This window comes from Seriola aureovittata, chromosome 5, assembly GCF_021018895.1.
Source record: "Seriola aureovittata isolate HTS-2021-v1 ecotype China chromosome 5, ASM2101889v1, whole genome shotgun sequence".
Lineage (NCBI taxonomy): Eukaryota > Metazoa > Chordata > Actinopteri > Carangiformes > Carangidae > Seriola > Seriola aureovittata.
The window spans coordinates 8,014,130-8,038,269 of NC_079368.1; the positions used below are offsets into that span (position 1 = coordinate 8,014,130).

The 24,140-nt window shown below is 40.0% G+C and overlaps 1 protein-coding gene across 8 annotated transcripts in view; it reads right to left on the reverse strand.

Moving 5' to 3' along the window:
* Positions 1-23,602, reverse strand: part of ncor2 (nuclear receptor corepressor 2) — an 85,409-nt gene extending 61,807 nt beyond the window's left edge. For 4 of the 8 annotated variants that reach the window (XM_056376298.1, XM_056376301.1, XM_056376297.1 and 1 more), the window contains exons 1-3: positions 23,371-23,602; positions 3,663-3,861; positions 2,776-2,888 (exon numbers count right to left, since the gene is read on the reverse strand). In XM_056376298.1, coding sequence (XP_056232273.1) covers positions 2,776-2,888; positions 3,663-3,770 — 221 coding nt within the window. In that variant the 5' untranslated portion in view covers positions 3,771-3,861; positions 23,371-23,602. The remainder of the gene's footprint in view (positions 1-2,775; positions 2,889-3,662; positions 3,862-23,370) is intronic. The other 4 variants (XM_056376303.1, XM_056376299.1, XM_056376302.1 and 1 more) reach the window with 2 other exon arrangements.
* Positions 23,603-24,140: the final 538 nt, after the last annotated feature.

A 24,140-nucleotide genomic window follows, 5' to 3' on the forward strand; every position in this document is an offset into this window, starting at 1 on the left:
ACGGCGTTTGTGCGGCTGCCAATCTCTTCGCTGCTTCCCAGAGGAGCAGCCCTACAGCTGTGCACGGTGCAGGGACGGCTAACAGAGAGTGAAGTGAGGCTAACTGCACCACAGCTGGGATGAATGAAACTGAGAAAGTGCACCAAAGAGGAAAGACAATGGTTGGAGTAAAATAAAATTTAACAGAAGTGCTCAAACACTTCTCTGTTCATATAGCTGAACACATAAAAATCACATTTAATCACATCCTAATAGCTAAATTAACAAGGGACAGGGATATTTACAACCACTAAACGCCGAATACTGGAATAATTGAAAGCAATTTTTTTGAAAAATCAATTTGTCTGAATTTTGGGATCCACAAGGCATTATGTGGTTAGAGGTAGTGCTGGGGAAAGCAGTCAATTCCTAGAATGTACTTCAGCACTGATGCACTAAACTCCTCATCAATTTTTCCTTGGAAATAATAATAAAAAAAAATTAAAAAAAGACGTGAAAAGATTGTACAAAACAAAGTAATATAATTATGTAGGTAAATATGCAAAGAAAAGCGATAAATTAATTTAGTTCAGAGCTAAATTACAAGAATAATCACGGTGAGTGAAGACTCATTCTGTATTACTGCGCCAGATTTGTTTGCACTCTACTCTGGTCTGACCAGAAAAGAAACCCTCTTAAGTGGTTTCTCCGTCTTGTTACGCTTCTTATAAAATTTATTCTCTCCCTTTCTCAAGAGGCCTGGGTGATCTCAGACAGATGGGAAGAGGCGGAGTGACTGAGATATTGCCTGGAGTAAAGAGGGGGAAGAAACAAACAACTAGCACAGTGGCTTACCAGTGATTATACTATTGTGGAGCTCTGACCTGTAATTGGGGTAAATATGTAGCATTAACTGAATAGCACATTTTCACCTTGCTTTCAGCTCAAGAAAATTAAAGAGCAGAAGAAGGATACATAGATCTATCATACTGAGGAAGAGAGAAAGCCATCCTTAAAGGAAAGCCCAGTTTCTAAGGTCATGTTTGTGATTACATTTTCTGTCAGAATGTGAACAACCCCAATCTTGCTACAAATGGAGACCTGTCGTGCTGAATTACTGAGACTTATGAAAAGACAAGCACACATCTGAGAGGAGAATAGATTGAAGGATTGCCAAGGCCAGAATTACACTATTCAGACTCTGAATGAGAACGCAGAATGAGGGCTTTAGACTGGATTCTAAGCCCTCCATAGGAATGCCGAAGGCCTGATATATTCAACTGAAAGCCTCCCCACCCACAGACGCCTGCCAGCAAGACTAGCGGTTAATTTCAGTCTCCACAAAGAAACGTGGGCTAACTGCTAGTCTCCCCTTTTGATATGATGGGGTTTTTTTTTTGTTTTTTTTTAATCTGGTGAAAAACAACTTCACTGTTCTACTGTCGAAGTTTCACACGGCATCTGTCTTGGAGAAACAGGCAACATTTATACTCTGAGTGACTGCCAAAGCACCCGTGACTGAATGAAAGGTGTCAGCAAATCAGGAGCTGGTGGGCAGCAGTTGAACAGTGCAGTGTTTATTTCTGTAGCAACCCATGACCCAGTGTTCCCACACTGCGGGCTAGGCTACACTAACCATTAAACAGTGCCTTTACAGTGAACACCATAATCCCATCTGATTGATACTTAAAGACGCTGACACAACACGCACACACTGCCACAGAGTCGTTCTACCATCTGCTGTCTGCTGTTGTGACGCCATTGCATTCCAGACACCCAAATTATTTGACATATCTTGAAAGAGAGCCCCCACTCCACCCCCGGCATACTGTTCATGTAACAGATATCTGCCAGCTGATTTTTAGTGAAGTCAACCTCTTGAATATTTAATTTTTTCTATTCCTTGCATGTTTTTCGCGTATGCATGAAAATCTGCCATGACAATCAAATGAAGAAAAAATATATATGTTCTTGTGACTTATCCTGTGCATCATGCACAATTCATGGCAGGCACATAAATTATTCATAAGTACTCATCAAGGCTCATCCTCAAAAAAGCATGGCTATATAAATAATAAACAACTTTGGTAGGTACAAGACCTGAGTCTCCAGAGAGAAAGCACTATTCATACAATGCTTTGCATGACTTACTGTTGGTCTATTGAGGATGGCAAAACTCTGCAAGCTCCATTGCCTGCAGAGCCATTTAACACAACATTACAGAGGAGCGGCTTGCGGATGCCAATTACATAAGGATTACACTGGGGGAGGGTTAACAGGCAGAGGCTTTAGTAGAATAATACTGCATAAAAATGCAGCCTGCATGAAGCTTCCATGAGCATGCTTTGTCCCGCAGTCCTCAAGACTCAAGGACAAACACATTAAAGGGGCAACACTACCACTTTCATGTTATCGTGACAAACGGTGAATTCCACAACATGCATCAAGGTCTGAGAAAATGTAAGAAAACAAAATGTCAGCTACAAACCACAGCAGAGGAGGATGGTGAATGCGATATATAAAAAAATCATTTATAATTTTCAGATAAAGCTACAGCGATTATATTAGTCTTGCATATTTTCCTGCAGGTATTTTCCTGCAACATTTTTTCATTTACACACCCTCATGCTTTATTTGCAGTGCAAATACTGTACAAATGAATGATTAAAAAACAAACATCACCCACTACAGCAGGTAATGAAATGCGCAGGGATTCTAAACATGGTGCCATCAAAAAAGAAAAAGCAATATATTGCTTATGAGAATAGAATTTATATTTGAGTGTGGTAAACCTACCTCTCATTCCCAGGCTGAAACTCTGAAAGCAAGGAAGGCCGACGGCGATGGGGCTGGGCCAAGTGGGAACTGTAGTCCCTGGCATGAGAGTGGTAGTCGACCAGTCCCACTTCCTAGAACACAAACAACAAAAAGTTTTAAGCATTGATCCCTTCTCTTATAGCTTATAATCTTTTATATATAATATTTTTTATATTTTTCCCTCCATTCCCTGCCTTGTTCCCTCTGTAATATCCAGTCCTTTTCTCTCCTGCTCTCATTTCTCTCATTTGTCTTTCACACAAGTGGAGTAACCCATACAGCTACTGTAAACTTGCGCCTCTGCCAATCAAGGATTGCGGGACACAGCCCATCAACCCTCATCTCCTCCTGAATGTGATGACAAGAGAGAGCAGTAGGATTAACTACATGTGCAGCTGTGGGGATCCTGGGGGGTAAGCTTTGGATTCTCCCGCCATACCAGAACAAAAAAAGCCTTGTAAACACTGGAGGTCAGAGATTGAACTTCTGTATCACCTAGAGGCCTCTTCTTTGAAGCAGACAGCTTTGTCTGTAATATGTAGAGGAAAATAATCTTGATAATTAGGAGATGTGGGTGGAAATAATGGGGAAGCCTTAATGTGACTCCATGGTGACAACATGAACTTTCAACTCAAACATCTAATGAGGGTTCTGTGTGCAAAACAATGTAACCTGGGAATGTTTCTGTTGGAAAAACACCAGTGGGGGCCTCTGGGGTCAGACCCTCTCCAGTTGTTCAGAGTAATACCCTGTTTACTAAATACCCACCAAGCACGCAAAGCCCGAGCTACAACTACAGTAAAATCTCTAAAATGTTGAGGCACTACAGGTGGTCCATTAAACGCATTGTGTGTCGGGCCCCTTACCGTGTGCTGCCGCTGCATCTGCAGTGGTAGAGAGACAGGGTTTGACAGGTGCCGTGTGTCCAGTCCAGTCCTCCGGCCCGGGGGCACAGACTGGGGATGAGAGGACATGCTGGCACAGCCGCTTCCTCTACAGGCAGGAAGTGGGTGTGGCTGCAGAGCAGATGCTGTTCATTATTGGTTGTTTCTCTTAGCCTGAAACCTGTAGAGAGAGAGAGAGAGAAAACAAACCATGAGACATTTTTGTAGTTGAGGAACCTCAGATGAATTGCCTTGAACACCTTTGTACCTGCACAGAACAATACATAAAACATTGTACAGAACACGCAACTGTTGCTCGGAAACAATTTGATGTTTTCTGGCTAGCACTTCCAGAGTACTTAGAGATGAAAGTGCGCGTCTGTCTGCTCCGGATATCAGAATGTCATCACCTCCCTACCACAGCTGCTCCCCCCTCCAGTGCTCCTAGTAAAGAAGTGAGAGTCCCTGCACCTGCTAGACTCAACCCCTCCTTCACTGCTTACTGAATGGCCCACTGTGCTCACACTGAGGACTCACAGACAGAGACCAGCCAAGTCAAGCAGCTAGCTGGTAAACCAAAAATACTCTGAGTTTAATGGGGCTTTAGAGGCAACATAAATAACTCAATGACAGATAGAGATGTAGGCCTGGAGAGTCAGGCACTAGATTTTAATTTCAGATGACGTTATGCAAACCAGAGTGACTCTTCTCATAGTCTCTTATTTTGACATTTCCAACAATGTGTTATATGACACACTCCTTGTAGATGAGGACAGACATCGGCACAAGATGACAAAATTGCAGCAAAGAGCTCAACTGGTAGAGCGCGTACCACTTACGCTCAGTCCTTACCGCAGCAGCCATGGGTTCGAGTCTGACCCATTGGCCTTTGCTGCATGTCCTCCCCTCTCTCTCCCCAACTTTCCTTTCACTCTCTCACTGTCCCTATATGAATAAACACAAAAACTGCCCAAAGGAATAACTTTAAAAAAAGAAAATTGGGGAAATTGGGCAAAGAAATGTCATACATCTGTGATTTAGACATGGTTGGGATTTCTGAAGTTAGATAAACAGCAAAGCGATATTTATTGCAAAATTTGCAGGCAACCCATGCTGATGCAACACAACAAACCTTTTCCACCATTTGAAATGGTACCATCTCACCGAGTACACAGAAAGTCTGTTAGCACCAGCACCCAAGCTCGAAAACTTCAAAACCCAGCAGCTGTCACTCTGTGACTCCTGTCTTTAATTCAGACAAGCCCAGTGGCTGTCACTTTATGTCTCACATTTATCTAATCTATACATTTTTTTTAATTATTATTATTATGTGGCACATAAAAGTAAAATACAAATGCCAGGCCCAGTGTGCAACAGCCAATATGTGTTGCACAACATGTTGATTATTTGTGCATTTATTTAAAAAGGTAAAACATGCAACTTCTCCACATCTAAAAAAGACAAGGCCCATGTTATATATTTTGTTTAGTTGTGTACTTACATTACCTCAAATTTTTCATTCAAATGTTGAAAAATCTGCCATTTTATTCAAGGTAACACTCCATTTCATTTGGTCACCTGTCAACGACGACATATCCTCTTGGCGCAGGAGTCACGCCTTTTAGATCTTGGTCATTTCTAACCATATATTTTAACTGCTTTATTCAGTGATTTTATCGGCTTTGATCACCTGTTCCTTTTGTTTTGGATTACAGGAGACCTCTGCGTAAAATTTGGCTCCCAGTAAAAACCTCCAGAACGATTAGCACTTAAGGAATCCTAACCAGTAGTAGCCGACTGCACTGACGGCAATATTGGTAAGGACACCAACTCCCATGATTCCACGCTACTTCATGATGTCACACTCCGTCCATTGTTGTTTTAATTAAGAGACGCCAAGCGGCAGGAATTACATATTGTATGTTTAAAAACATTGTTGCTGTTGCCTTGTTGAGGTGTAAATGTTACACCATGTGGGCTGTGGAGAATATCAAGTTATTGATTCAAATATAACTGACAATTTAGAACCATAACAGACCTCTAATTTGATTCATTTAGGATTCAGTCCTAAACTGGATAGACCTACTGAACTTCAAATTAGTTGTATGTTGTATTAATTATCGATATTGAATGAATTTGTGGATTTTCAAGGTCCAGGCAACATTCAGCTCTGTCCAGCCGCTTACTGCTCTCTGTTCAGGCACTCCAAAAAGCCTGTGATAGTAGTAGTAGCTAGACTAATACTTGTGATATGTGTCCCTGTGACTCCTGCCAACAGAGAAATTAGGACTCCTGCCATTTCTATGAGCCAGTGACTAATGATGCCTCTCCCTCATAGCTCATGTTTCAGCACTGAGTGAGGCACACAACAAGCGGCACGGTGGCTGAAATACGGGCTCTCAACATGGCACTGATCGAAATCTTGACAAGACAGCAAAGTGCTCTGGGTGCGCTGCAATTTTATTAACTGAATGGAAAAGCCACCAGCACTGGGCCAAACTCCTGGAGCATTTTATTTCTAGACACCAATGAATGAGATTGTCACTGAAGTTAATCGTGTGCTTGTTTTCAACAGTAACCATTAATAGTTTAAAAGCATAACAAGAAATTTTGAAATAAATATTAAAACTGTCTTTAAAAATAGTTATTTATTTAATTAATGAATTATTACTAGGATATCCCCTGAGAGTTAGTTTCCTATTTTGATCTTGTTACAACCCAAATGAGATTAATTTAATTTAGGTGCTTCCTTCATTTTGATGAAAACACAAAAGATCTGGCCTAGATGCTATATAGGATATATTGTGCTAAATGAATAAGCTGTTTAATGGCCTTTGATTCATGATGCCATCTCTCTGTCTACATTAGCATGATTTGTTAACAGCCTGGACCTGTCAAGACCAATTCATGTTTTCTGTGTCCACAGGGATCCAGATGGGTCCACATGGATTCACATGATGTAAAGTTCATCATCTGCCCAAGTACACAAGGTTCCTCATGGACCCTCTGCAGATGCCAGTGTGCAGCACCAATTTGAGTCCACACATATTGTCCACGGCGCGACCATGGCAGCCACGAATGCACCAGATGAGTAACGTGGACGCTGGTTTCTTGCATGTCTGTATCGTTTATTTCCCATTCTTGGCCGCATTCTTATTAAGCTCATCTTTTTTAGTGTTGTTCAGTCAAATACAACAAACAAAAGCAGCGTTAATAATTGGTGTCAGGAGGTCACCATCACATTTCTAGTGTGCACGTGTGGAACATGTCTGCATACACATAGCTGCAATTAAAGCACGGATAGAAGCGTGTCCACATCCACAGTCCGCATCTGTCCAAGGGCAAGCGGAAACCATGAACTGGCCTTCAGGGGTACAGCTGTCTGCTTGTAGCTCCACAACAGTGGACTTTATTGGCATTAGGTAGCACTCCTTTACTTTTTGTTTAGTAAATATGCTATCTCTATCGCTACATTAACATAAATGTCAGTCTTTTCACATGCCTATACACCTTGTTGTCCATAATTAATAACATGCATACTTCTTTGTGGAAGCAAGACAACTGACGACAAATACTGGGAGACACAATTAACAGTGCTATTGAAAGGAAAATACAATGAAGTTTTCAATATAGTTTTTCACTTAAATGTAAAAATTTCAAATGAAAACTCAAAAAATAACACTAGGTCAAACACACAGCCAATGATGGTCTATAAACTGTAACATTTGCTCACTAGACAGGTCAGCTATTACCATTGGTGTCCATAGTTCCTCTGGTGGTCCTTTGAAAGACAAGGGTCTGAGGAGGGACCACTGAAACCAGTAATAAACAAGCACTTTATATACTATGTTTACAGAACCTGAGACCAGACAACACCACATTGGCACAGTAGAACTTATGGTAGAGTGCCAGTGTGCCAGTCTCCATTGTCTGACTCTGGATTTGACTCTTTTTTTTTGCTGCACAAAGAGGGGTACTTTCTACTCTTCCTTCCTGCTCGACTGCTACAAACACAAAGTGTCACTTGATTTCAGTTACGCAAAGGGCTCTGTTACGAAAGGCTGAGCATGGCTCTGGTTTTAAGGAACAGAGGAGCTCTGTAAACATAGGCTCAGGGAGGCTGCAAGATAGGAAAACAGTGCTGAAAAGTCTCACACCAACTAGACACTTTGACTTTGAGTCAAGTAGTCTACACTGTGGATTCAAATATTTTCAAGAAACTCATCTTTTTGGTCACACAAACCTGGATAAACACACCACATAAAGGCAAGTGCTGCAGTCCTTGAGTAGGTCTCAATGCTGGTGAAATACTAGATGAGGAAAAACTCACGATATTGACATAGGATACAAATATGCTCAACAAAAGGGCAGAAAAAGAGGCCAGCGAGACAAAGAGAGGGTGAGATAAGCCATCCTCCTCAGACGCCTCTCTTTGATGACCGTCCAGCCCAGAGAGATTCCCCTGAGAAGGAGGAAAACAAGTCTGAAGGCAGTCACAAGATCTGCAGAGGACAAAAAACCTGAATCAAGATGAGAGGCCCAACACAATGAGAGAGCTTTGACATAAACTCTGAGGCGAATGGGGCCTTCCAGACGAGAGGCTAAACACATGCACTGGCACTGCTACAGACACCCACAGGCAAGTCGATGGCTCACTGCCAACACTGCGAATGAACTCAGTCACCTCACTCTCTCTCACTCTAGCGTGCTTTCCTTCTCCCCTCTCTTTTGCTTTCGTCTTCTCCACAGAGTAGAGTGGGCCTCAGCCTTCAGCGGTGCGAGCCAAAATTTCATCCTCTTACCCCCCACCCTCCCTCTCCATTTTAGGAATGGCTGTGGAAATACTAGCACAGAGCACACAGACGGCTTCCAGCCTGCCAAGGAGAGCAGGAGGCTGACTTCAAACAACAGTTAAATTCTACTGACATTAACAGTTAATCAAATCTCTGCCTGGTCTGACTTGGTAGCTTGACAGTCCGGCTCCAAAAAGCAGATTCAAAAAGCGTGTAACATATTTTTTGATAAGAGCCTTGATCACACGGCTTGGACCTTGATAGAATGGAGTGTGATCGACCCATCACTACAGCAGCACTGTACTGTTAATTATATGCCCATAAAAATATTTTGCAAGTATTTTTACACAAAAAGAAACACAGAGTATTCAGCTGTCACGCAAGGACTTCTGTAATTACTATGACAGCCAAAAGAGATGATGGCTCCATTCAAAGGCATGGAGCTGTTGTGAAAAGGCAGGTGAGTGTACTGTAATGGGCATATGGCTTGGTCTGGGAACAACATCAGAAGTCTATAAAGCAGTGCCCTAGAGAGTTGTGCTGAGGGGAGGGGGGCTGCTAGGACTCTCAGCCTAGGAATGTGGCACCCTGTCAGGTCTCATAAGGATTTATCTCCCTAGAGCCTCATTACCGAAGGGCCCTGGACAAGGAGGCTCTCGCTCGCTTACCCTTTCGCTCACTCACCCTCAACCGCAATACTGCACCGCTCACAAACACTATACGTGCATGCAAACACTTGCTTTCCAAATCATTTTCATATCTTTACTTGCAACATGGGTGGTCCAGGTCACATTTTAAAGCGCACACAAAAAGTCACTTGCTGTTCATACCCTAATATCTTGTACAAATAAAGTTCTGACTTCATAATTTTAGAGAGGAACCAGTGGTCTTTTCCACCAATGTTTATTCAGGCTTTTTTTGGAGCCAACACATAGTAGCCATCACAACCAGAGCATATATTTACATTACATTTACTCATTTGGCAGATGCTTTTATCCAAAGCGACTTATAAGTGAGGGACAACACTAAAGCTTCAGTGCAGTAGGAGACATTGGTGTAAGTACTAAGTAATAAATCTGTTCAATAAGGTGCAGTGCAAGGAGGTCAGGTAAAGGTAAATCAGGTAAACAATCAGGTAAACCTTGAAGAACTTCTGCATTGATTTCAACCCTTATCTGCAGTTGCTGATTCCTCTACTCCCACCCTTTGCCTCCCTCCCCCTTCACCCAAATTTAACATGGAAACAAAGCTCTTGCAATTAATCCATTGATGCTTCAGTATTGGGGCCCCAAGAGGTTTTATAAGGTCAGGGTGCAGAAACAAGTTTAATCTACGTGGTAAGTACAGTTCTTTGAGACAGACACTGTGGAAACACTTAAGCATTTTCCAAGTGACCTCACCCATTTTTTGTTTTATCAAAACTATCTGTGGCGTTCTCTTTAACACTGCCATTACCCAGGGCACCATGCAAAGCCTGTTTCTGATTTACATTTCTCTTAAGAGGCTGAATAATGTTTTTCTTGACTTTCAGTGCAACAGAAACTCTATAAAGTCTTTAAACTCTTTATATTTAGGTGGTACAATGGTACATTCCTCTTGGTCTCTGTGTGTTAACAACCACATAGCAAGAGCTTAACTAAATGAAACATAGCAAAGTAAAAGAGGAGGAAGTCGCATTGCAACAGCCAATAAAAAAATGAGAAGGTGCCTGCAGGCACCTTTAAATTAACCGTTGGACAACAGCAGGAAAAACACTCAGATCTGCCAACCCCTTGTGCAACGCCCTTTATGCTGCCAAGCAGTAATATCCAAGACCATGCTGACAAGGCAGAATGCCTCATCAGCTGGTAGACACTGTCCCACTAACATTAAAAAACAGGAAGACAACAGATCAACATAGGGAAGAGGTCATAATGTATGATATTTACTGTTGGTTAATTTCAAACACAGCAGACAGGATGACACCTATATGCCTGTAATTTTGTAAGTATGCTAAAAACACCCTGCAATGTCACAAACCTCATCTTATTCATCTTTGCCAGTCAAAAATAATTTAATGCTTTCCGAGGAATTCGCAAAAATCTTTGTATCCAAACTATCAAGTTCCTCCAACCTTTGCTGGACACAAAGCCAGGAAAGAGAATGAGTTACTAACGGGGAAGCAAAATCAAATATTAGGTAGCAGAGAGAAGCTATAAAAGGCAGCAGGTGAAATAATTATTGCCTGTGTGCCGGCTTGATATATATTGCAGCTCCTGGCAGGCAGGTGGCTAGAGCATTACTATTAGTACCAAACAGTGAAAGAACAGCCCAACACCCAAAGCTGATTCTGCCTTACCTCTACTCAACTTTCATACAGGAACTCTGCGGTCACAACACAAAGTCAGCAACTGAAGACGCTGTGAGAAATGTGTGAACACCCAGTCAACTTTGACACAACTATAATTTGTCTGACGGGAAGAGGTGCAATCATGTCCTTTAACCACAGCCTGTCACACCTTTCATTTTGAATCTGACTAAACAACACTAGCATATTAATGACAATTTAAAAAAAATACAGGTGATTATGAAACTGAAAATGGAAGTATAGCATTGAGATGTAAACAATGTTCAAATGTAGCACATAAAACCTTAATAGAGATTATTTTTAACTTTGACACTGTCAGACATGAATCACCATTTAAACTATAACTTCAATCGGCAGTGGACAGTAAATATACTTGTCATCAACAAATCTGTCCAAAGCCACTTTGAATGTCATGACTATTATTTTCACACAAAAAAAATAAATAAAAAATTAATTTAGCTTCAAAAGCACACTAGCACTGAAAGAAATCCGGTTCAGAATCCACCAGTGAGACCTCGGTCTGAAAAGGCAAATACACACCTCAAAATTAAAATTAAAATACAGAACAAAAAATTTCTTTTGTTAGTTTGGTTCACTTTGTTACTGTAAAATGATTGATGATGAAGATTCAGCCATCATTAACAGATTTGACATGTTCTCGGTTTCATGACAGGAAGGACACGTTTGCACCAACAAAAGCCCAAATACTGGTGACACAATGAAATATGATCCAGGAAGTCCAGTTGGAGCAGCAGATTTATGTGTTTAAAAGCTTATTATTTGCCAAAACAAAGCACAGTGATTTGTAATACTCAGACAGGATTTCACAACTCTGGAAAGTTATCATAGCGGCAATGGTTTTAACTTTCGCTGCAACAGTCCTGAGGTAACCAGCAGAAATACAGTATTCACATTAAAAAGTAACCCCCCAGGCAATGCGTGTAATGATGCGTTGCGGTAAAAGTTGAATTTTTTTGCCACATGAGGCAGCATTGTTTTTCTACCATAACCTGAATGCTTGTGATTTTATAACTTGGATTTAAAATCACTTCTTTTTATTTGCAAAAATAGGATATTTTCACATCACAGGTGATGGACAAAGGCATCAAAACAAGTCAAACAGGAAGTAGTGTGGGTAGCTGCTCTGTAATTGCGGAGGACTTTTTTTGTAATTAGGTGGAGGCTAAGAATATATTTCTGATAATAGCAGGTAGGGTGTATCAAAGAAAGAAACGTATTCATCTGGTTTCTATTGTGACAAAAATATACAAAATGACAATTCTAGTCAAGTTTGAATTTTGTATCATCATATTTTTGTTAAAATGAATACCTCTAAGACCAAAAAAAAGAAAAATATTTACTCATGATCAAATTATGTCAGATTTAAATAATTACATTTTGGGCGGAAACAATCAAATGGCTTATATTAGTTTTTCAACAGCTTATATCATTAGTATCACCTTGACAATAGTCTGGAAAAGTGCTTATCTGACATGACAGACGAGACAGAGGCGGAAGAGAGATGAACAGAGACAGTGATTGGCTGGCTTGTACCTCCAGATGTGGTCGTCCAGCTGTATCCAGGCTGGACAGTAGAGAAGCTATTGGATTTCCTGCCTGTTCCCCTGCTGCCAGCCGCCTCAGCGACACTGTGTGAAATTACATAAGGCTCTACCCTCCCCCTCCCTGCTGGCCGGCATAGAACTGAGGCCTTCACACACTGCCTCAGCCAACTCCAACTCCCTGTATCCATGGAGGCGAAGGCACTCCACCAGAACACACTGCAGGATCTGAAAGCTGCTCCCTCTGTTCACGGACACACGCCGACACCATCGATACACATTTTACATAATTACTCTGATCGATTAATTACAACAATCAAAAGTTGTTTGGGTAAATTCAAAAAGAGTTCACCAGTAAAAATTTAAGTAATCTCAGAGGGAACGCTGACTCCCGACCTCAAGAACAGGTTCCTACCTATGAATGATTCCTTTGGGATACACCCAGATACAAAACCAGTTAAATTACAAAGGGAGAGTACTGAGCAGTTCAGTATTTGTGCATTTGTTTAGACGGCTGAGTAAACATTTGATGAAAGGTTGTGATTTAAATTCTCTATTAAAACATACATAGCCCAATATATATATAGAGTGGACTGTGTGTCTTATAATAAAGAGAGAGGGCAAGTCAAGAGACTGACTAGGCCAGTTAAAACTTTATGGATTTTTAACAGTCCACTGGTCTGGTCCCAGTATGCCCAATGGCCAGTTCAACTATAAAGGATTCTCATTTTTCTCTTCTTTCTCTACCTCTCACCTTGGTCAGGTGTTGCCATGTGTCTCCAGCTTCAAATTAAAAGCCCTATGCAGAGTCGAGTAATTGCAACTTTGTGACATTGCAGCAGCAGCAATAATTATTCAGCACCAGGTTGCTACTGCGAATGTAACCCCACCCCACATGTCACACTACACCAACATATGCCAACTGATGAAATGCTTTGTGTTGCCCCATGTGTTGTTATAATTTGCACTTGAAAACACCACAAAGATTATAAATTGTATACACGTGTACATACATCAGCTGTATGTATTTGCAACCGAAAAAACACCTGAAGACGAGACCTTACAGAAAGAGACAAAACAATCTGGTCAACCCAACTGTAGGTTGCAGCTCATATTAACAGGTTTGCTTTGCTTTGATTTGCTTTCCAATGTCATTCCAAGAGGCCAGGGCAAGAAATTGTGTCAAATGAAATTTTACTCCTTTTAACGCAAAACTGTTTTTATGACTGTTACTTATCAGTAGAGCTGTAGAATCGATTTGATTCAATTCTTGAAGATTAAGTTACGTCAGAGAAAAATGTTGCGCAACGTGCTTCTCAGAATCTATCCCAGGGACTTTTCTGCATTGAAATTGTGTGCATGATAGGCAAAATTTTAAACTAATTTCCTAGTTAGAAAAACGATTTGTTTAATTTGGAAGTTGTAAAACTAAAAGTCATGACCCATCAATATGTCTACATGTGCATTAAAAAACCTATAGGTGTCATCTGCAGTATTCATACAGCATATTGTAAAAAGGAAATACATCTACACATAGACCGTCAATAGCAGCTGCATCAACTATGTACAGACATCCACTTCAATGATCGCTCTGACCACAGGAAGGGCAGAAACTGAAGGTCTGCTCACTAATTCATATGTACTGTTTGCAGTGGCAACACGAGCCTGATATCTGCAGGCAGCTGTTTGCTGGTGAAGTAAAGTAGAATCAACACACTGTAAAGTTGACTTCTGCGGCCTGACACCTCGTTGCCAAAGATCGCCTCAACAAATAAAAACAGAGCTCAGATCAGTGTGCAGAGTCTTTTTTCAGTCTTCTCTTGAAGATTCTATCTCTAGCTTCACTACGACCTCGCCAGCGTCAGCTAACCACCCTGAGTCGAGACAGTCCAGTAAACTGCGGCGGAGCCACATAGACTATAATTATTCACGTCACAGTTGGGGACTGTTGTGACTCAAAGCAGGTTACAGCCTTCATCTATGTTACTTTTTAACTTAAAATAACCTTTTTGTGCATTTTTAAGTTTCTTAACTAAACCACTTACAACAAGTGAAGTTTACGGAGGAAAGGTACAACTGCAAGAATCAATAGTGGGTCATTCAATTAAAAATTACTATTAACCGGAAAATCGTTTTTTAATCTAGCCCTACTACTCAGACACTAGACACTAAAGACGTTTGGTGTATTTTATTAAAATGTTTTTTGTAAAAAAGAAAAAAAAAAAAAAAAAAAAAATCCATGTAGACTCAACAAAGTGTCAAAAAGCATTACCTTGGTGTCACAGTAAAACTCAACTCAACTTGAGGCACTGAATCAAAAGCGTTAAATAACAATTATTAACAGCTCTGCCTGGTTGCCAGCTTGAATCAAAACAATTTCTTCTACAAGTGGATTCATATCAGCCTGAAAATACCCTAAATTAATTACCCCCCAAAATAACCGAGGATTTACGATTGACGACTAATCGATCACTGGTGAAGTGTAAACGATTGCTACAAATGATTATTTGTTAATTACTGATGCACAAAATTACTCTCTGCAGAAACCCCTTGGATGGCATTACACCAAACACTCCTCCGCTCAGGACACAATGTGACAGCATCGCTCTGATGTATGAGGTCTCAACTTACGAATCCCTCTTTATTCTCTGTTGGCTCTGCTCTTTAAGCCCACCTGACATTCAGCTCTCCATCCTGAGGAGCAGGAAATAAAACTGAGGAGTACACTTGTCTGTTGGGCTGACCTACTTCCTCCTCACTGCTACTTAATTATTCAAGAGCTTTGAAATGTTCTTCTGTATGGCAGCATGCAACCCGAGTGCCTGTGTTTGCCCCTCATGACGGCAACCTCACACAGCTTCCATTTATGCATGAGGGGGTTCAAGAAAGTGTGTGTGTGTGTGTGTGTGTGTGTGTGTGTGTGTGTGTGTGTGTGTGTGTGTGTATACAGTGTCAGAGTGCATGCATCTGAGCGCACTGCCAAACACTAATGACCATACATGCCTGCGTTATTTACACAAACAACATGTCAAACAAAACATCTCACCTAAATTTGATACACAAGGTTTTAAATTATGGACAGAGAACGGTTCGGTGGCAGAAAAACGTAAACACAAAACACAGACAACACATCACACCAGCAGCTCAATGTTTTGATGTGTTCACAGGACTGATTTTGTTCCAAACTGCACAGTCATGGATCCAGTGCACGTCAAGGCAGGAGTTCAATCCTTCCACACAACCACACTATAACCTGTAATTACACTTCATACCTCTCACTCTTACATCACTCATATTTACAGTGTAAGATCATCAACCCCAAGGTGTGTCCTCTTCGCCTCCCTCACTATGCTCTCTACAAGGTGAAAAACAAACTATGCTCTCACACAAATTCCTGATTAGCCAAAGATGCCAATCGGAGATATAAATATAACACTACCCCCAGCTGTAGCCTAAACACAAACAACAGTAATGTCCTATAACATGCTGTCATCTGTGTTGCGTAACGGAGTCAAGTGAATCACTTACCACAGAGCCATTTCTAATCTCTGCTAATCCGCTGTCTGCCTCTCTTTTAGTATGTTTAAATAAGGGTGACTGATTGTAATAGCAACTCCATTTCATAGCCAGGGAAACCTAAATAAAAAGCCTTATGAATAATAAATGTTTAAAGTTTGAATTTAATTAATGCCTAATTGCATACAAAAAAAACAATCAAAAGACTATTATAAGAGGCTCTTAAAAAATAGTCTTTTGAGCTTCCAATTCCATACAATGAAGGGACACAAGTAATTATTTCGATGATTGATTAGTTAGGTGAACTTTTATTATACTACGCAGTGATTTCCTTGGTATTACCAATGAAGCAAAAAATAAATTAAGTGGCTTAGAAGGCCATGTTTGAGCGCGTGTTCATGTATTTAAAAGGAGCGGTTAGAGAGGATCTCCAAAGACACTGAATAACTGAAAAATTCATTCACACACGTTAAAAGGAAAAAATAGGAAAAAAGAATATCCAACTATCACTATTTGGACATGTTGTATAATACCTTTGATAACATAAGCAATATAAGTCAATTAAGTTATGTGACAGTTCAGGTTAATTCCACTTAAGCACATCAATAAACATGAAAATGATGGCAGAGGCAATGACCGACTATCTCTAGGCTTCACAAAGACATTCTATCACGTACTCAGAACACTAGAAACATCTAATGTTAAAACAATATGAGGGCACTGAACTGTTTTTGTTTAGATTACTGTTTAGACAGACAGGTAATGCAATCTACAAAATGTATGTTGCTTTCTTCTGGCAATTTTGAATGCAAATTTTAATTTTCAATTGACACATATGTAGCCTAAAGAATTTACACTACCTATCCCTATTTTTCCTGTTTCTATTGAAATTGCAGCAGGTCAAGTACAAAAGGTAAGTGGTAAACTACCCAAGGTTTAAAAATCCCCCAAAAATGGAAATATATGAGGCCTTTACCAGGGATTAAGAAATTGAAACGAACTTTGATACTACACCCTCTGATGCAGTCTTAGGACAATGCTGTGCTGCAGGAAGCAGTACTGTATATTGATATCAGTCTTCTTTTGTTGCTTGCCTTTTTCTCACCATTCTGTTTGGTCAGGGGTTCATCCTACAGCAAGATAATGACCCAAAACATTAGAAGAAAGAACCAGGCGCTGGCTTCACATAGGGGAAGACCAGGACAGTCAATGGACTTAAACCCCATGGAGCTGGTTTAGGATGAACTGGAACAGTGTTGGGACAAACAATATATAACAACATAACAATATTTGATTTCCAATGTAGAAAAAACACCATGAGTGTGTTTGGCTGCTGAAAGAGTCAAAAATTTAGATTGAAATTAGGGTTTAAGATTGCATCACTCTCTCTCTTTTTTTTTTTCTTTCTTTTTTTTCAACTTATTATTATTATTGTTGTTATATCTTTATTATCCATTTGTTCTATGCTTCAGTTTCAGAGTGGAAAGACATTACACAATGTCAAATTGAGTGACTGGAATAATGTAGGTGTTCTAAAACTAGCCTGTTTGTATGACATTTCAGAGAGGAATTTTGTTTAATATGAGCAACATCTGAACAGTATTTATGAAAGACTATCTGACAAGTCCAATAAAAGAAGAGAGAACGAGAAAATAACTAACATCACTTTTTGTAATCATCGTTGCCATAGCATCAGGTATCAATATTATCAGTAGTCTCTTTATCAAAGAATTACGTTTTCTGAAACAGGTCTGGCGATTCATCCACTCAGAAGGCAAAGGAATAGTCTAAATATTGTTGAAAACCACAATGCCAAAAATATGAATGTTTACAGAAGTTACAGACAATCATAACATATCATACACTTCCTATAAGGGAAACAATAATCTTCAAATGTTTAAGAGCAGCAGCTGTTTGTTAGATGATGACAATGTGCAACAAAATCTCAACAAAAATGAAACAAATGAGAAATGTTGGTTTCATTTCTTTAATCCAAGTGCTTTCAGAACTAAAATCAAATCAGAGCTTAAAGAAGGCTCATGGAAGAACGTCCATAGGCCCTCCGCTATTTCAACATCCTAATATCTCAACTTCTTTTCCTCTAAGTTATACTGCCATTAACGTGCACAAACAAGCAATGCTGGTAATTGGTAAAGCAATTCAATCTTTAAAAGGGTATGTAATGCACAGTTAACACAAAATAAAAATTACCTGAGGAGTGGCTATTAGATCAGTTTGCTGAGATTCGAATTGGTGGTGCTAGTTACAGCAGAACTGATGTGCACACCTTGGGAGTAAGGTCTACTTACCGAGGATAATTTCAGGCGGGAAAACACAGAATTATTAATTGGTTGTAAATATGCTGGTCTGTTGTGGTCTTGGGCTAATTGTCACTTCACGTAAGGGATTTGTAATTTGATTGTTTTATGCAGAAAAGTGTAGCAATTAGTAAAAGTGAAAAGTGTGACTCTGATTTGACCTTGTTATACGGAAAAACTGCTGGGTAAAAATAGCTAGCTCTCACAGATAGTGTGAGAATTCACTGATTTTGTGTTAGCAACAGATACATCCCACAGCTTTTTTGAGCTCTACAGAGTGAGACAGAATCAGTGACCTAACTAACTCCTAGGCCAGCAGGCACACATACCCTTTGACGACTACATCCTTACAACGGCATCCTAAATTTCAAAGTGGGAGGGTATTAAAGAGGAGGAAAAAATCACAAGGCTATAGGCTTGAAGCCTCTGCATGGGTTTCTCAAACATCTCACAATCAGGATTTTTCCATTTGGTAATCCCAAAAAATAGTATAACTTCAGCCCCAATGCAGCCACTAACTGAGGTGGCACTCTGTCCAGTTCAATGGCACTTTGATTGCGAGTAATTTGAGGCAGTGCAACAGACCAGCTGTGCTTGATCATAATATTCTACCACACTGAGTCAAGCATAACATTCTCCACACACGAAACCTACCAGGTGCAGTCCACTGGTGAGCAAGAAATGCTAGACAGCTGCTGTTACTCATTCAGTGAGAGGGATACTGGGAGGGAATGCGCCTGGAAGGCAGTTTCACGGTGACTGCCTCATATTTCCCTCTTTGGGTCTGCATGTCAACTTAAGGGTTCATAAAGTGCACCGCAACATACCAAACTTGTGTCACTTCCCTATACTCATTGTTTCATGTGCTGTTATTACAGTAAAGATAAAATTTCAGTTCAATATACAGCGTGAAGTGCTCACTTGTAAAACACTTAAATCTGAATAGAACCATGACTGGATTTACCCAAATCACAAAAACTCGCCTTTGATACAGATTAAAGCTGAAATTACACAGCTAGGGAAGATGGTGACTTGTGATTTATTGTCAAATCCAACCTACTAATCATCTGAAATCCAGGTTGATATTTCAACAAAAGCTACATGAAAAGCAAAATATCTTATGGCCCTGAAACATCAAACAGACAGGTTGTGTTTGGCTGTAGGTGGCCAAACATTGTTGACTCTAGTCAGTTCTTATCATCTGTCATTCAGCAGGTCGAACCAGGATGTTGATACATGCATGTTGGCTGACCAAGCTCAAGTAAAAATCAAGCAAGCATCAATTAAGGTAAGGAGGCTTTCTTACACCACAACTTGTCTTCTCAGAGAGCTCTTGCCTACAGGCTGTGTATGGTTCATAACAAGCTTGTCTAAACCTGAACCATTTCTAATAACTAAACATAGCCATTTGGTTTTTGGAGCTTGCTGTCAGCACAGTATGGTATGGTGTGAAGCACTTAAACTCGATTTGGGATGGGAAAAAGAAGCGTTACAGAGGCACAATCAACTGTCTAGCTAGTTATCTTCACAGGGTAGCAGTCACAATCAAGAACGCACATGAACAGGTTACATTCCCCACATAAAATAACAGGCAAAGCATAAACAAAACATTTCCCCAATGTTTTACATAATTGCACAAACCACTTTTCTGGTGTTCTGTACCAGAAAGCTAGTATCTGTCAGTGGTAAACAGCGTCATGCCATTTGTACTCTAAGGGACATCACATTACACAAGTAGAAAAGCAGTTGTATCTGGCAGTATAGAGCAGGAGTGGTATATTCGAGGGAAGCAAATGTTGCAGCAATGCAGCTTGAGCAACATTCTTGTAGTTTGTGTTTTTATGACTGGTCTATATGATATTTTCATTACTTGCTCATAACTGCTAAGAAACAATAAAAAATGGTTATATGTTTTGTACAATAAAAACAACTGTTTATTTTACAGGGCTGGTCTAGTAAATTCCTCTTAATTTTACTCTTGTTCCTTTAAAAAAAAAACATATATATAAGCACTACAAAATACTCATATTTGATTGCTGGATTTTTAATTACAATAACAGTGAACCACCTCTCCGACAGTGACAAAGAAAGGTGACAATTTATGACATTTATGACTTTGAAGGGCAGAGATTGAATTTTTATGGAAATCTTTTATAATTCGTGATGATGCAACATGCTTTTTCTTCTCACAAGAATTCACTGTGAGGATTTATCTTTTTACAGACAATAAAATGAGCAAGACCTCTCCCCTTTCCAGTTTCATAACTATGTTGTGTTTCATAATATGAGCAGAAATTGAACTAGCAGTGAAATAGTCTCCCTGGGGCACCACACTGAGCAAAGGATTATCTTTGCCCCCATTACCCTTTTGGATAAGGGGGAGATATCTCCTCACTCTCATTTAACTCTTTACAGTCCAAACTGCAAAGCCACCGATGTACTGTGAGTGCACATAACTCAAGCCAGCAATGTCACAGTGTTATGGATTATAAGCAGACTTTGTGCTCTCTAGAACGCCTTGTCAGCCCTGTTACACCAATTGTCTCCAGGCACAATTACTTAGTATTATACCTGACAACTGTATGTTTAAGCGCTAACTAAACTGTTCCCATATCACAAATGAACCAAACTGTCAGCTAGACAAACTTGGAGCCAAATGTTTGTTCAGATTCAAAATGATCCTTTGTTCAGATACTTCCTTATTTGAACCATTACTTTATTTATATATTCTCTTGGAATTTATTCAGGGGAAGTTGTTGTATTCAGTCTGTGTAAAGGCAACTGTAAACACTGATGCATTCGAGAATTGTGGCTTATTTCATAAATCAATACCCCCACACACACACACACACACACACACACACACACACACACACACACACACAAAAGAAGGAACCATATTAGGACAAATGGAAGGGTAATAACTAAATAAAGATGTTTTTAGAAAAATATTACACTCAGCCGAGTGATCTCAAAACATCTATCAATTGATACTGGCAACCAAGCCCCAACATACCTCTTGATGATGCTGTGTTATTTTTAGTGCTTTCTAGCTGAGGTGAGCCACAATCAGCAAATTCTATGTATTTAATGAGTGTGGTTATTGTTTAGAGGTCATCAGCTGCTAAGTGGATCACCAGATGAGATGCATCAAGATCATGGTCAACCACCTTGTCTAAACCATTTCCAGGGGGAATCCCTGGGTTACATAATCAAAAAGAGTTCACCAAAGTCATAAAAAAAACTATAACTACCAATGGTATCTAGCTATGCAGACAGTTTCAGTCTAAACCTACCAGGTTTTCAGGTGTTGCCACATGTCCAGTTACATCCACTGTTTTGGGCTGGCAACAGAGGTTTCAGAGACAGATGTCTCAAAACCCGTATATGGCTAGATACCACCAAAGGGTGGTAAGTGGAAAAATGTTTTTCCGTTTTGGGTGAATATACTTCTCAGCAAAAAGAAATGACAGCAGTTCCCATAAAGTGCTTGAGTATGTCATCTTTTGTTTGACTTCTGGTGAAGCTCAATGGGCACTAGCTCAAATGAGGATCAAAATGCACTTAACTTCATAATAGGTGTCACGTTAAGTGCCCCAGCCATACAAATGTTGACAATCCCATCAAATCAAGATATTCCTCTACAAGATAAATAAAATTAACACAACAACTTAAGCTTTAAACTCATTGCCCAGTGTATGTGACTTATTTTAAGAGGGTCAAAGCTATAAAGATATGAGTGACACATAAAACATAAAAAATGTGAGGAAGTACTGTTCAAAGTATTTTTGAGTAAGATGTTTTCTTGGATGTAAGTGCAATGCTATAATAAGTTAATGCAAAATACAACTGTGTATTCACTGAAACCTTCACTCACAGGTAGATTTGGCTGTGTCACAATTTAAATTCAGTCACCTTCATGTCCAGAGGCAGTGATTATGATGCAAAGAAACGTTCTCAAACTGCAAAGTCACATCCAAAAAGTATATTTTATCTGACTTCTATGGAAGTGGCAGCAGAGATTGGGCAACTGACAAAAACAGACATCCTCTCTTTCCCACAGCAATACATGTTTACTTTTGTGTATTAATGACCATATAATTTGAGGTAATGTTCTGTCCCTTGGCATTACACAGAGTCTGTCTATTAACATGTCAAACAACGTGTCTGTAAAGATGTGCCTGCTCTAAAAGTTTGGCATCGCTCAGTTGGCAAGGGAAACCGTCTTAACAATAACGGTTGCTAGTACAAAAGGACATCTATCATTAATAGAAGTAAATGTTACGTAGCCCACCAACAAATTACGTTCAAGTTATAGAAATGGACTAGGTTGAAAAGCACAATCCAACTCGAAAGCAAGTACATTGTCACAACAGCAATTTATCAATCCGAGACAAACAGCCATTTAACGCTAACTCACCTGTCGGTTCCATTTACTAGGATCTGTGACATGACATCAAGCTGATTAGACCAGTATAATGAACAAATCACGGCTTATCACCAATCTGACAACAAAGCAATGCGGTGCCAGCTAACGTTAGTTTAAATATCAACAGTTCACAATAAGTCAACTTCATATTAAATCCATGTTTACAAACGCAAACCGGACGCTTTTGTGCACAGCTAAGTTAGCAGGCTAACCAAGTTAGCCAGACATCACAATATATTGACAAATAGTAGACAGTTGACATTATTTATCAAAATAATAGGAAATGGTAGCGTTATGAGTGGAATTGTGTGTTTACCTACAGAACACCAATGTAGGTTTAATTCTGTACAACAAAATTAGCGTTAGCTACTCCGCAGTTCTGACAGCTAGCTTAGGTAGCTAGCACCGTTAGCCGTTGGCTAGCATAGCCTAGCCATGTAGCACGTGTTCCTGATTTATAAAATAATTAACTAGCTGATGGTAACCAGACAACTAAGAGTATTGTAATGAGGTGAGCAAACAGCTAGTTTAACTGTTCTCTAACGTTACATTTCTCAAAGGTTCGACGACCCGTGTAGCTGAACACAACGTATAGCCTCGAAAAGGTCAATACTGCTATGTATGTTTCTCCTCCAAATAATAGCCGGACCCCGTCGTCCAACAACAGAACAGACAGACCCCCCCTGCCCAAACCAACGGACAGCCAGCCATGGAAGCTAACTAACCTTAGCGGCGGGGCAAGAGAAACCATTCGGCGGTGTTATCGTACAGTAGCTAATGTCCCAATCCTCGTCAGTGGGTCCAATTTCGCTTAGAGAGCTTCTTGCTTCGATTGAGTGTCTCGCCCCTGAATTAATCCACACGAAAGAGTAGTGTTCGTTTTCATTTGTTCCGCTGGCGGTTTTCAGCTATGTCGTGCCTGTTCCTGCACAACACAGTGGTCTGGTACTACTCCCTGAGCCGCTGCTGCTGAGACCATAGCGGGGCTGAACCGCCTCTCTCACTCAATAGGTCCGCATGCTCTCTCGCCCCTCCTCTTTACTCAATGACTGCACATTTCCCATGGCCACAACAAATTCGGTGATATAGTGATGTAGTCTTACAGTCAGTGATTATCATAAGACACCAAAACAAAACAAAAAATTCTTAGGATCTGCCTATGCCTGATCTCCAATCCTGCTCATGACCTGTACAGAGCCTATTTCTACACATATCATCTATTTAAACATATTTCTTTATAGATTTCTGTATGCTATACATATGATCGGATTACCTAAAAAGCTTACACCAAGCAATTGCTGATTTTTGCATTTCTCTACGAAAGTAAAGTATAGGCTATATGTTGCTTTAATTTTCATCTATGTCTTACAACGCAAAAATGTTCTGTCTATGCTTATATTAAACTCAAAACACTCACTAGTAAACTTAGTGTTTAGGTTTACCATCACCTGAATCGCTACATTCCTGCTGTTCAAATATATAGTTGGCACACATT